The sequence below is a fragment of the Dipodomys ordii genome, unplaced genomic scaffold (genome assembly GCF_000151885.1).
Source record: "Dipodomys ordii isolate 6190 unplaced genomic scaffold, Dord_2.0 Scaffold24, whole genome shotgun sequence".
Classification (NCBI taxonomy): domain Eukaryota; kingdom Metazoa; phylum Chordata; class Mammalia; order Rodentia; family Heteromyidae; genus Dipodomys; species Dipodomys ordii.
This window is the reverse complement of record NW_012267240.1, coordinates 10,941,978-10,955,343: the sequence shown is the minus strand read 5'-3', so window position 1 is coordinate 10,955,343 and position 13,366 is coordinate 10,941,978. Positions and strand designations below refer to the sequence as shown.

Sequence of the window (13,366 nt, the reverse complement as noted above, 5' to 3'; positions counted from 1 at the left end):
AAAAAAAAAAAAAAGAAACTAGACTGAGTGGTAGAGGTGTGCATTTTCCCTGATTTGTGAGTAGATAGAAAATTCAGCAGTTGCTCACTGATTAGGTTCTAAAACCCCATGAGTTTCTCAGTCATATTTTAAGTGAGGAGATCTATGAGAATATTTGAACCAATACTTCTACTGTAAAGAATAGTATATTCTTCAGATATGAAAATTTAATTTTTCCTTTGGGGAAATTTTAAATTGAGAAATAATTCACTAACTAGAAGCAGAAAACTTCCCTTCCTATAAAGAAGTAGGAGGTAGAAAATGTGTAGTATTTACTACATTGCCATGGATTGTTTTGTATGAAGCACTGAAAAGATTAATTTGCTTTAATGACAGTGAATATGTAGTCATGGTAAAGGTGATCTTTGTTGGCATGATGTTAAAGTATTGTGAAGGAGTATGTCTGAAATGTTCACCACCATATTCTCACTGCTATCACAGTGGTTTGGTCATAATAAACACAAAACATCTCTTTTTTTAAAAAAGAAATGGATTATTACTATTACTAAGCACTAAGTGCCTATCACATAGATGTCAGTATCCTCTCTATGATTGTGTGTGTATGTGTGTGTGTGTGTGAGAGAGAGAGAGAGTGAGAGAGAGCGCATGTGAGAGCATACATGTGTACGCTCCAGTTCTGGGTCTTGAACTCAGGGTCTGGGTGCTGTATCTGAGCTTCTTTGCTCAAAGCTAGTAATGTACCACATGAGCTACAGCTCCACTTCTAGCTTTTTTGATGGTTAATTGGAGATAATGTCTCATGGCCTTTCATGCTGGGACTGATTATAAACCATGGTCCTCAGATCTCAGCCTCCTGAGTAACTAGGATTGCAGTTGTGAGTCACTACCACCTGGCTTATTTTTAAATATATATTTTAAGTAGTTGTACAATTCTAGAATCAGATTATAAATGCAAAGTCTCTCAGTCAGTGTATATTTATCGAATAGGTTAGGATGAGTTCATAGAGACTTGAATGCCAGGCTGAAGAAGTAAAACTTAATAGGCTAATGGGTTTTCTCCTAGGATATAAATCTTGGACTTAATTCTGGTAGTTTACATCATTGTAGAATTCCTTTAGTGGAAAAGAACAAAATATTACCTCATTTAGCCTGTGGTATTGGTGATACCTGTGTTTGAAAGTTGGGAATGGTACAGAGATTATCTCATTTCATCTAGGTAGGACAGATACTGTTGTTTGCACAACTAGGGGTTAAAGTCAAATCAGATCCTAATACTACTCTCTCTTGAAGTTGCTATAGTTAAAAGCATTGAGTTTTCAGCAGTTGGAAGGCAGAGATAGGAGGATCCTGAGTTTGGATTCAGGGTTTACATAGCAGGACCCTTTTCCAAAAATTGAAAGAGGGTTTTAAAATACTTTAATATATTCAAGTGTATACACTTCTAATAGTATAGATAATTATAATAGAGTCTCTAGATCACATTAGAGTAAATGTCAGTGATAAGAGAATGGGTTTACAGAGGCTTGGATTGTAAAATATTTGATTTGGTTACACATTCAGTTAAGTGGCCCATTCATTGTTTTATGGGGACTTGTATAAAAGGAAGTGTTTTGTTTTAAGTGATTGCTGCATGTTGTAAATTACTGGTTAATAGATTATGCCCCTGAGGCTTCCCTGGAACTCATAATCCTCCTGCCTTAGGCTCCTGAGTACTGGGATTACAGGTGTGGGCCACCACACTCAATTTTATGTTAAGCTTTTGATTGAATTCCCTCCTATACAATAATCTTTAGGAATTTGAACAGATAGTTACCTAGAGTTTTGAAACAATGAAAATTAGTATTTAATAGCATTTGGAAAAATTGACATGTTGAACCTATCCTTTTCTATGTTATAAAGATTTTATGATTTAGGGCTGGGAAGGTGGCTCAGTGGTAGAGCGCTTGCCTTGCATGCAGGAGGTCCTGGGTTTGATTCCTCAGCACCACATAAGAAAAAAGAAAAAAACCGGAAGTGGTGCTGTGGCTCAAGTGGTAGAGCGCTAGCCTTGAGCTGAAGAGCTGAGGGACAGCGCCCAGGCCCAGAGTTCAGGCCCCACTACTGGACCCTCCCCCCACCCCCCAAAAAAAGATTTTATGATTTACTAAAGTAACTTATTCTTTGGTTTGGTGGTACTAGGTTGGAACTCATGCTTTTCAGACAAGTATCAGTGTTGAAATTCTTTACTTATGATCAATGCTACAAAAGGAGATTGTGGAGAGGTACTCCTTTGATTGTGACCAAATTCATAAGACAGTTGTTAAAATTAATTACTTCCAGAAGATCTTCTTTTCCTGGCTGGGAGTTTGAATACTCAGGCTTGCACTTGTTAGGCAAGCTAGTTAGTTTTTAGATGATGACTCAGTTTTTGCCTTGGTCTTCCCAAACTGATATTTAAGACTCACATGGTCTTTTTTCTTTTTTCCTTTGAACTCCAGGCATCTGTGCTGGTACTGAGCTTTTTGTGCTCTTGAGCCACAGTTCTATTCCAGCATTTTGATAGTTAGTTGAAGATAAGAGTCTCACAAACTTTCCTGCACCCGCTATTTTCAAATTATGATGCTCAGATCTCAGCCTCCAGCTAGGATTCCAGATGTGAGCCACTGGTACCTGGCTCTATTTTTTTGGGGGGGGGCACTTTTTTGTTGGAGTGCCATATAAAAATTTATATCTTCTGGCAGCTTTTAGTTTAGTATTTATTGGGTGGAATAAAACAAGCCATTTCATTGATTCATTATTTGTCTCAGAAATACAAGGTACCTAAACATGAGCAGAGTATAGTTTAACACAGTTCTGTGTTATAATGGATTTCTGGTCATAAACCAAAAGTTACTTTTTTTGTTGTTGTTGTTGTAGGGTTGAACTCAGGGTCTGGGCACTGTTCCTGAGCTTTTCTGCTCAAGGCTAGTGCTTACTACTTCTGGTTTTTCTGGTGGTTAATTAGAGATAAAAACCTCACAGACTTTCCTGTCTGGGCTGGTTTTGAACTGTGATCCTCAGCTCTCTGCCTCCTGAATAGCTAGGATTATAGTTGTGAGCCACTGGCATGGGGCATATGATTCTTATAAATTGGTTTATTTATTTTTGGTCAGTTGTGGGGCTTGAACTCAGGGCCTGGGCACTGTCCCTGAGTCTTTTTGTGCTCCAGGCTAGTGCTCTACCACTTGAGCCACAGTGCCACTTTCTGGTTTTTGAGTGGTCGGTTGGAGACTCATGGGGACTTTTCTGCTCAAGCTGTCTTTGAACATGATCCACCTCTTGAATAGCTAGGATTTCAGGTGTGAGCCACCTGTGCCTCTCCATTCTTTTTTTTAGAAATCTTTTTTTTTTTGCTGGTCATGGGGCCTGAACTCTGGGCCTGGATGCTGTCCCTCAGCTCTCCACCTCAAGGCTAGGCTCTACCACTTGAGCCACAGCGCCACTTCCGGCTTTTTTTTTCTGTTTTTGTGGTGTTGAAGAATCGAACCCAGGACCTCATGCATGCAAGGCAAAGCACTCTACCACTGAGCCACCTTCCCGGCCCTCTCCGGTCTTATAATTTCTAAATGCTATATTCCAAAATTTTTGACAGGCTGTTTGCCTTGAGCTCTTACATCTTTTCCTCTTAGAAGAGCATACACATCTACATTCTCACACCATCCCTTAAGACTGGTGAGAATTCCATTGTTTGGCTTTCCTACCTTTCATGTCCTGATTACTACCTTCTGATTTTTTTGTTTCTGCATTTCTGTTTGGCCTACACAACAACTTATATTTGAATCCCTCCTGCCCTCCCTCCCCTCCTTTTTTTTTTTTTTTTTTTCTGGCTTATTTCCTGTTCTAATCTGTAGCCATTGACAATTTCTTTGCTGATTTCCTCTCTCTCCCTCCCAACAGAAATTTCCATGCAGTATCGGCATGATGGAGCTTGTCCAACAACTAGTAAGTTTTCTAACTGGGTTGTTAACTGAGCTTTTTGAATCTTAACATAAATGCTTTTTTTTCTAGTATATTATGCCACCTTTGAACTTCTAAAAATTATTTTCTAAAATGCACTTAGTTTCTAATTAAGTAAATTTCTTTCTTCAAAGAAATCTTATATTGCTTTTTCTTGTGTTTAGGATCTGCAGTAACAATGAAATTGTGGGGCAGATTTTAATTGTTAGATTTAATATAGAGCTTCCATTGTTAGATTTTAATATAGAGCTTCCATTGTCGAATTGGAAACTCTGCCCCTTGATAAATAGTATTTATGGTATTTTAGTTTTCTTTAGTCTGAATGTTAATATAAATTTTCAGCATTCGTGTATTGGCATTAGTAGCCTTTTAGTAGCCTCTTCATGTGCTGAGGTTTATGTGGAAGTCTAAGAAGTAAAAATGTTCAATTGAGTTAGGTTTAGTGAACTTGTTTTTAAACTAAGGTAGCTTTACCTGTCTAGAATTGTATTCTATAAAGATGTGCTTATTTTCTTTTAGCAACACGAGATAGAGTACTAAGTGTCGTTTCAAAAGTAATTTTAAAATACATTTTATTGAAATTATTGTCATTATAATATATCTAACACATTTCACTTTGCTTATTAGCAAGTAAAATAGGATTATTAGAAATTTATCCTATAAAAATGAATGCTTTCAGTTTTAATAATTCAAAAAATAATACATGGTAGACTTACTTAGACTTACTAATAGTATGTGCCTATGTTTTTCTTCTGTGTTTATGAATGATCTTAACTGAAGTCCTTTTTTCCTTACTTAAAAGCTTTCTCAGAGTTGCTGAATGCAATACACAATGGTAAGTTTTATTAGAATCTTCTCTTGTGGTTCATTTATCAAAAAGGTTGTCTTTCTTATAGAATCCTGATTGAAAGCTACCATGTCCTATTGATTAGATGGAATCCAGTGCTGCAGTGAGTCTTGTGTTCAGCATATTGATGAAAGCTCTGTATACTGCCTACTGGGGGGTGATAGGTCCATATAGTTAATCAATAGGACTTTTATTGTCTCTTGTGAGGCAGAATGATAATAGTTGCCCTAAGTTTCTGGAAGTCTTTTTACTTTTGTAATTGTTTGTCTAGTTCCCTTGGTAGGTTTTTCGTAGTTAGTAATTAGTACTTATAGCTGTAGTTTGCTGCTTCTAACTACAACTTGGCATGCAAATTTTATTCTAGAATATTCATTTGAATACTTTTATTTTTCTCTGTGTACTTTATATATTGAATAAATGGAAAATAAATGTTAAAATTGCATCTAGTTTGGACCAGGTCTTACTGTAGATTGTAATTTCTTCTGGGTTGGAATCTGAATGAACATCCAAGGCAAAAATACATCAGATCATTCTGTAAAAAATATATTGAGAATGTTTTCAGTTTTACCCAAAGACCTTCCAATCTAGTGGCATTTGTCTTGATTTTCTATTTCATCTGATTGACATATCTCATTTATTTCCTCAAAACTATGTGATTCCAAATAGCTTTTGCATCCCTTCCTCCCCTCCCTCCCCTCCCTCCCCTCCCTCCCTCTTTCTCTCCTCTCCTCTCCTTCTCTCCTCCTTCCTTCCTTCCTTCCTTCCTTCCTTCCTTCCTTCCTTCCTTCCTTCCTTCCTTCCTTCCTTCCTTCCTTCCTTCCTTCCTTCCTTCCTTTTTCTTTCTTTGCCGTGGGGCTTGAACTCTGGGCCTAGGTGCTGTCCCTGAGCTCTTTAGTTAAAGGCCAGCACTCTGCCACTTGAGCCACAGCACCACTTCCCGATTTCTGGTGGTTTATTGGATATAAGAGTCTCACGGACTTTCCTGCAGGGGCTGGCTTTGAACCATGATCCTCAGCCTCCTGAGTAGCTAGGATTTTAGACATGAGTCACCGGTGGCAGACTATCATATTTTCTTTATAAAACTTTGCTTATTTTGCTAATGTAGCTTCCTTAATTTGTAGACAGTTTGCATTGTACTCAGATTATTATCAGATGTTTACAATAGATAGGAAACAAGACACCAGTGACATAAATGAGTAGGTACAGATACTCCTGATGCTTTGACAGTAGGAATGGTCAAGTTGGGAAACTCATAAGTGACCATTTTATTAATGAGTATATTTATAATTTTTTCCTGTGGTGCTGGGGATTGGGCCTAAAGCTTTGTGTATGGTAGAGGAGGTCCATTGGGCTATATACTCCCAGTCCTACTTACAAGTTTTGCTTTTCTTGCTTCCCTGTATCTGCAGAGGCTTAGATAATAAATACTCTAGATAACATAGAGCTCCTGAACATGAGGTATCTTTAGAGAAAGGGATTGAAAGCATTCTTGAGGATGAACTAAACATGTTACCATTCTACCATTTGATAGAGAAGTATAAAGACTGAAGAAACATAACCTTTTCAGTTTGTATAAATTAATACTTGTTTACTCATTTACTTATAGTACTCTATAGGTACTCTATAGGTAAATAGATTAATATCATAAACAACTTTTTCAATTTTGGGGGTTTAGAAAATTGTTTTCGAGATAATTTCCCAATAATGTAATCAATTGCTTGTGTTTTCTCAGTCACATAGTGTAGAGAAAAATTATATAATGCAAAAATTACATGATGCAAATTATAGAATGCAAAGACAAATGAAGTAAATTAAATAAATGAAAGATTTTTACTCTGTGAGGCTTTCTCCTTTTTTTATTTTGTAAATATTAGCTGTTCCTTTTTTCCTTTTTCTAAATGTGGTAAATACACAACAAATTTTTAGCTGATACATAAAAATTTAATTATTAATAAATTAACATGATGTTTTGATACCTGTACATACTGTAAAATGTTCAAATCCCTCCAAACATACCCAGCCCCCTCAAACATAATCATTTCTTTATGGTGAAACTTTCAAAATCCTTTCTAGTTTTTTGATATGCATATTATCTTCATCTGCAATACTTATTGTACAATAGAACACTAAAACTTCTTGCTGCTATCTGACTGCAGTTGAGTGCCCATTGATCTTAATTTTTTTTTTTTTTTTTTTTTTGGTCCGGTCCTGGGGCCTGAACTCTGGGCCTGGGCGCTGTCCCTCAGCTCTTCAGCTCAAGGCTAACACTCTACCACTTGAGCCACAGCGCCACTTCCGGCTTTTTTCTTTTTTGCTTATGTGGTGCTGAGTAGTAGAACCCAGGGCCTCATGCATGCAAGGCAAGCGCTCTACCACTCAGCCACCTTTCCAGCCCCTTGATCTTAATTTTTATGTTCAATAATGTTCAAGATTTGTACAACATTCTCCACGCAGTCTCCAGCCCATCTGTTTTCCTCTTACAGTATTGAAATACTGTACCCTTAAACAATAATTGCTTGCTTCTCCCTCTCCCAGCTCAGCATAATGCTAAATAGAATTGGTGAGAGAAAGTTACAAAAGAAACAATATAATTTTTCAGTGTTAAGTGTAATGTTAGCTGTGAGTTTTTCATTGGTGTCCTCTACTGGGTTGAGGAAATTTGATAATTCTTGACCTCTTTGTTTTAGGTCTGTTCAGTGTTCCTTTTTTCTTTTTGTGTTAGGTTTTCTTTTTTCATACGGTATTGGAGCTTAACTCGAGCTGGGTGTTGTCCCTGAGCATTCTTGCTCAAGGTTGGTGCTCTGTCACTTGAGTCACAGCTCTACTTCTGGCTTTTTGGTGGTTAATTGGAGATAAGAGTCTCATGGGCTTTTATGGTCAGGCTGATTTTAAACGGTGATCCTCTGATCTCAGCCTTCTGGGGCTGGGATTACAGGAGTGTGCCACCAATACCTGGCTTGTGTCAGTTTTGGTATTTTTATGTTTATCAGTTTCCCAAGTTCTTCTGCATCACCCAATTAACTGGCATATAGTTACTCATAATATTGTCTTATAATCCTTTTCTATTTTGGTAAGAATAATGGTAAGAATAATGTAGTACTTTGGGCATTCTTTCATTTTTTCTTGGTTACTTAAGTGAAGGTTTGACCATTTTATCTTCTTCCAAGAACCAACTCATAATTTTATTTTGTCATTTTCTGCTTATGTTGTTTTAGTTTGCTTTTTTCCTAGTTCATTAAGTGAAAGCTAGTTTATTAATTTGAGTCATTCATTCATTCATGAGATAGTGTCTGGCTTTCAGCTCAGTCCAGCCTGCAACTTGTGGTCTCTTGCCTCCTTCTCCCAAGTGCTAGAATTACAGACATGTGTCTATGCCAACTGTATTAGTATCCTTAATGATTTTTTTTCATGATCCTTTGTTTCTCTCCTAGAATTTTTTTTCTATTGCTGTATATCCTATGTACATTCCATTGAAAAACCTTATACATGCTTACAGCTTCAAGAATCCCTACATTTATTAGCCTCCTTGGATCTATGCTTTCTTCTTTTTTTGTTTTTATTTTTTGTTGGTTGTGTTGAACTTTGGGCTTGGGTGCTGTCCTTGTGCTCTTCAGCTCAGGGCTAGCACTCTGCTGCTTGAGCCACAGCGCTACTTCCGCTTTTCTAGTGGTTTATTGGAGATAAGAGTCTCATGGACTTTCCTGCCCTGGTTGGCTTTGAACTGTGATTCTCAGATCTCAGCCTCTTGAGTAGGATTACTGGCATGAGCCACTGGTGCCCGGATCCCAAATTTACTCTTATTTCCTTCCTTCCTTGTTCCCTCCCCTCCCCTCGCTTCCCTTCCCCTTCTTTACTAAAGGATGCTATTTCCCATTACTTACAGTTTACTTTTAAAAAAAAATCCCCTTTACACTTCTGCTTCTTATGCTTGGCTAAGTCTTACATACTTTGTCCTCTGAATTCTTTCAAGAGCCTCTTAGGCTTTGTTCTGTTATCCAGCTCCTTCTCTTAGAGGCTACCAGAATGGATGGCTTACCTAAAATTCAAACCTATGTCATAATGTATTAAGAGGTTTCTGGTACTTGGGAGGTAAAAGTCATAGTCCTTAGCCTGACATATGTAGTTTTTTGTAACCTGGTTCTTACCTAAAGTCTGTGGTCTTCTTCTTATAACTTTGTACTGTACCAGTAAAAGCTATATGATAATGCCGTACCATTCTCTTCACAATATGTGATTTATGTTTTGGTTGTGTTTGCAGCTATAGTGCACCCGTTTTTTTTTTGTTTGTTTTTGTTTTTTTGGGTCCAGTCGTGGGGCCTGAACTCTGGGCCTGGGCACTGTCCCTCAGCTCTTCAGCTCAAGGCTAGCACTCTACCACTTGAGCCACAGTGCCACTTCTGGCTTTTTTCTTTTTGCTTATGTGGTGCTGAGGAATCAAACCCAGGGCCTCGTGCATGCAAGGCAAGCGCTCCACCACTGAGCCACCTTCCCAGCCCCAGTACACCAGTTTTTTGTACCTAGTCAAAGTAGTCTTCAAAACCGATCATATGAAGAATGGTGCCTTGACTTTCATGTTTGATTTTGTTATGGTGCCTTGGAACCAGGCAGTGTGACTAAGAGAATTCAGATTTTATGATCTTAAAAAACTATAAATTTAACAAGTTCATTTTACTTAGTAGATATACTTAAAGTTCTTGAGATAGTGTTGGATCAAGTAATATAGGTATAGACTGTTACAATTTGCTTTTATATACCAATTTCAAAGGTGAAAATGATGACATTCTGGTTTTCAATTTACTATTCTATTATTTTGCTTCAGTGCTGCTTTTTTTTTTTTTGGCCAGGCCTGGGGCTTGAACTCAAGGCCTGAATACTGTCCTTAAGCTTCTTTTGCTCAAGGCTAGCACTCATCACCTGAGCTACAGTGCCACTTCTGGCCTTTTCTGTTTATATGGTACTGAGGAACTGAACCCAGGGCTATGAAGCCCTTGCATGTAAGGCAAGAACTCTACCACTAAGCCACATTCCCAGCCCATGCTTTAGTGCTTTTTAATTGGTTAATTTATTTGAGGTTATTGTTTTTCACTAAGCTTACAGATTCATTTGGAGTAGGAGTTATCCCAGGATACTATAGCTGCTTCTAAGTTTGTTCTCATGTATACAAGTTGTGAATCACTTGGTAAGGATAACAAAGATCTTGACCATAGCATGATGGAAGGTTGGAAAGCATAGTGGTAAAGGATTAGAATGCCTTTCAGTTAACTGAAGGAAAGTAAACCAAAGCCTTTGAATTGTTCTATTGAATCAGAAAAATGGCAAGAACCTAAGATACCCTTGAGGGAGACAGAATTCTGTTGGTTCCTGTAAGACAGGTATTAACATTTGGTTGGTGTGTCAACCACTGGGAGTAAATTAAAAAAAAAATATATATGTTAACTGCTATAAAGAAAAACGATTGTTTTGCTTGTGTGTGTTTAGTATAACTATAAGAGAGACAGAACCTGAAAAGTTTTTATTGAAAGATGGAAATAATATAAGTAGGAATAAATTGTATGAAAGTTCCTTTTAAACCAATTATGGAGTAATGCCTTAATAATCTGTTTATAGTGTTGCTAAACATTTAAAAATTTATTTAGAGTTTTTGGACTTCAACTTTATTCCCCTCTCCCCATTCCACCTTGTGTATTGTGGTAGTTTTTAGGAATTGGTGAAAAAAATCAAAGTTAAAGTGTGTTATTTCTTTAAACAGAGATGACACTTCTACACTAACAAAGCAGGAACTTAAATTTGTAGGTGTGTATCAAACTCAAGCATGGCTTTCTGGAGGTAATAATGTTAAATTAATCCTAGGATACCTTGGAAACCTTCCCATATAAAGTAGAGATTTGTAGTTAGGAAAGTTATACCTGAGAGGATTTAACCACGCTCTTGGTTGGTAGGTGGAATAAACCATATTATTAATGTCCTTGTTGTTATACTTGTTTTGATTTGTCATATTGCTTGAAGACATAGTAGATGGGCTTTACAGTTTGAAAAATGTGGGCTGGGAAGGTGGCTCAGTGGTAGAGCTCTTGCCTTGCATGCATGAGGCCCTGGGTTCGATTCCTCAGTACCACATTAGCAGAAAAAAAAGCTGGAAGTGGCATTGTGGCTCAAGTGGTAGAGCACTTGAGCTGAAGAGCTGAGGGACAGCGCCCAGGCCCAGAGTTCAGGCCCCACGACCAGACCAAAAAAAAAAACAAACAACAGTTTGAAAAATGTTTACTTGTAAGGGTCTAGGTGCCTAGGTCTTTGATTATTAATATTCTATGTAAGTGTTGAGGGAAGGAAGAATATGAAACCTTTGTTGTATGATGTGTAATAATTCTCTAAATCTTTATCTCTCAAATACTTTTTGATCAGTTAGGAGTGAAGATGTATGTTCTGAACTAGAAAATAGAATCACTACTCAGCTTTTTTGCCATTTGAGAAGTATATATTAAGTTCTTTCTGTATATAAGATCCCCACTAGTTGCTTTGGGGAAATATATACCACAAATGGGTTTTGCATTTAGGGAATACACAGTGTAAACAAAAATGTGTTTATTAATAACTATTCCAAGAAATAGTTACAACCATGATCCATAGTAGGAAAGTTCAACATTAGGGAAAATCATATTGGACTGAAAGGATCAGATGTTCTGAGAACGTAACATTTGGCCTGATGCTTAAAGAGTATATAGAATTTAGTACTTCGAGATGAATCAGAGCCAGACTCTCAATCTCAGGCAATCTCTTACTACAAGCAGTCAAACTGAAATGGGGATACACAGGCTGTGGATAGTGACAGTGATATTAATACTTGATAAGAAACATAAAGAATATACATAAAACATAAAAAGCCTTAGCTGTTAAGCCACACAGTCAAAGGCAGTTGGTATTTGATTTGGGGGGGAAAACAGGTAATAAAATCTATTGAGAAGAGTTCACCTGGCAGTTGCATATTGAAAAAAGTGGAAAAGAGCTCATGTTGGAAAAGAAAAACCAGGAAGATTTTTGTTATACCAAATACATTGAAAGTGTTAACGAGGACCATGGAAGTCAGACTGATTATTCAAGAACTGGCATCAACTGTCAATGAATTGAATGGTACCTGGGAAGGAAGAGTATTCATTTACTACCAAGCTATTTAGCACCTAAAGCAATAGAGCCTGGGCTTGAAAGGATTGTAGCTAGTTTATATAAAGGTAATAACTGAAACTCTGAGGTTGGTCATGACCAAAAAAAAAAAAAAAATGGTAGATGTGATAAAGATTCTGGATCAGGCTGCGGTAGATTGATAGTGTCTCACTGTATTCCTGGTCTCAGCTTTCTGAGTGCTGGGACTACAGGTATTTGCCGTTGCTCCCTGTGGTATCAGGTTTATTTTAAAGTAGGTATGTCTTGGTATGTCTTAGAAAGGAAGACTCTGGAAAAATAAAAGGATTGAAGTTCAAGAGAAGGATGTGTGATGGACTGAGCAGATGGGAAACTCAAATGAGACAAGTAGAGAAATTTTATCTGCTAAGTGGATGACAGAGGGAAACAAAAGTTCAAAAATTTTCTTCTAATTTTATAGAAAATTAAAAATAGGGTTTTTTTTTGCCCAGGAAGAATCTAATTATTTCTTTTTGGTGTGTTTAATAATTTGAATGAATTTAGAAGTTACTTTCATTTTAGTATACTTGAGGAATGTGTTTTAGTGATTAAATCAGAATAATAATTGTGTTTATATATGTAAAGATGATCTTTCTGTGCTGTACTTATTTTCTTTTATAGTTTTTTGTGTCTCCTAGAAATGACCATTCTGCTCTTCTGAAATACTTATTTACTCTGGAGTATGTTTGTGCCCCTCCCCACCACTCCTATCCCCACCTCTCCCCTCCCCCTCCCCCCATATCATCTTTAAAGAATATTACCATCTTTCCTTTTCTTTCTGTATAATACAGTTAATTGCTTTGCAGTTTTGTTTTACATTAACTTCAAGTCCTGCATTGGCATAAACTATGTTCCAATCACATTGCTCAAAACTGGAGTTACAGATTATAATTTAATGGTGGCCCATTTCCATGGATGAGTTATTACTTGTTTCATTTTATTTCAGGATATCTGGGGATATGTAAATGCCCATTTCTAACAGAATAGTATATTTACAGAATGACAGTCTTTTTCCTATCATGCTTGTAGTACTGGGAACAGTTTTACATTTAAAAAGGCTTTTGGAAGTTACTTCTGGCCTTGGAATTTTGTCTATGTTGGCAGTAATAGAAAATCAAATTCTCATTTAGCTCAGTCCTGAGCTACAGAGAAAAAACAAGTCAGTGCAATAAACATAGATATGAGGGAAGATAATCGTAATTTGGAGGAAAGCTTTAAAAAGAAATGAGAAAATTCAAGTATGAAAAAGTATAATAGTTGAGGGCTGGGAAGGTGGCTCAGTGGTAGAGCGCTTGCCTTGCATGCCTGAGGTCCTGGGTTCGATTCCTCAGTACCACATAAGCAAAAAGAAAAAAGCCGGAAGTGGCA

The 13,366-nt window shown here is 37.1% G+C and overlaps 1 protein-coding gene across 7 annotated transcripts in view; it reads left to right on the top strand.

Annotated features, from left to right (window-relative positions):
* The window catches only part of Mllt10 (myeloid/lymphoid or mixed-lineage leukemia; translocated to, 10), a 198,626-nt gene that overhangs the window by 130,210 nt on the left and 55,050 nt on the right, over positions 1-13,366 (top strand). For 5 of the 7 annotated variants that reach the window (XM_013014683.1, XM_013014686.1, XM_013014687.1 and 2 more), the window contains 2 exons: positions 3,916-3,960; positions 4,778-4,810. The exons of the other annotated variants lie outside the window; for them this stretch is intronic. In XM_013014683.1, coding sequence (XP_012870137.1) covers positions 3,916-3,960; positions 4,778-4,810 — 78 coding nt within the window. The remainder of the gene's footprint in view (positions 1-3,915; positions 3,961-4,777; positions 4,811-13,366) is intronic. 7 annotated transcript variants of the gene reach the window in all.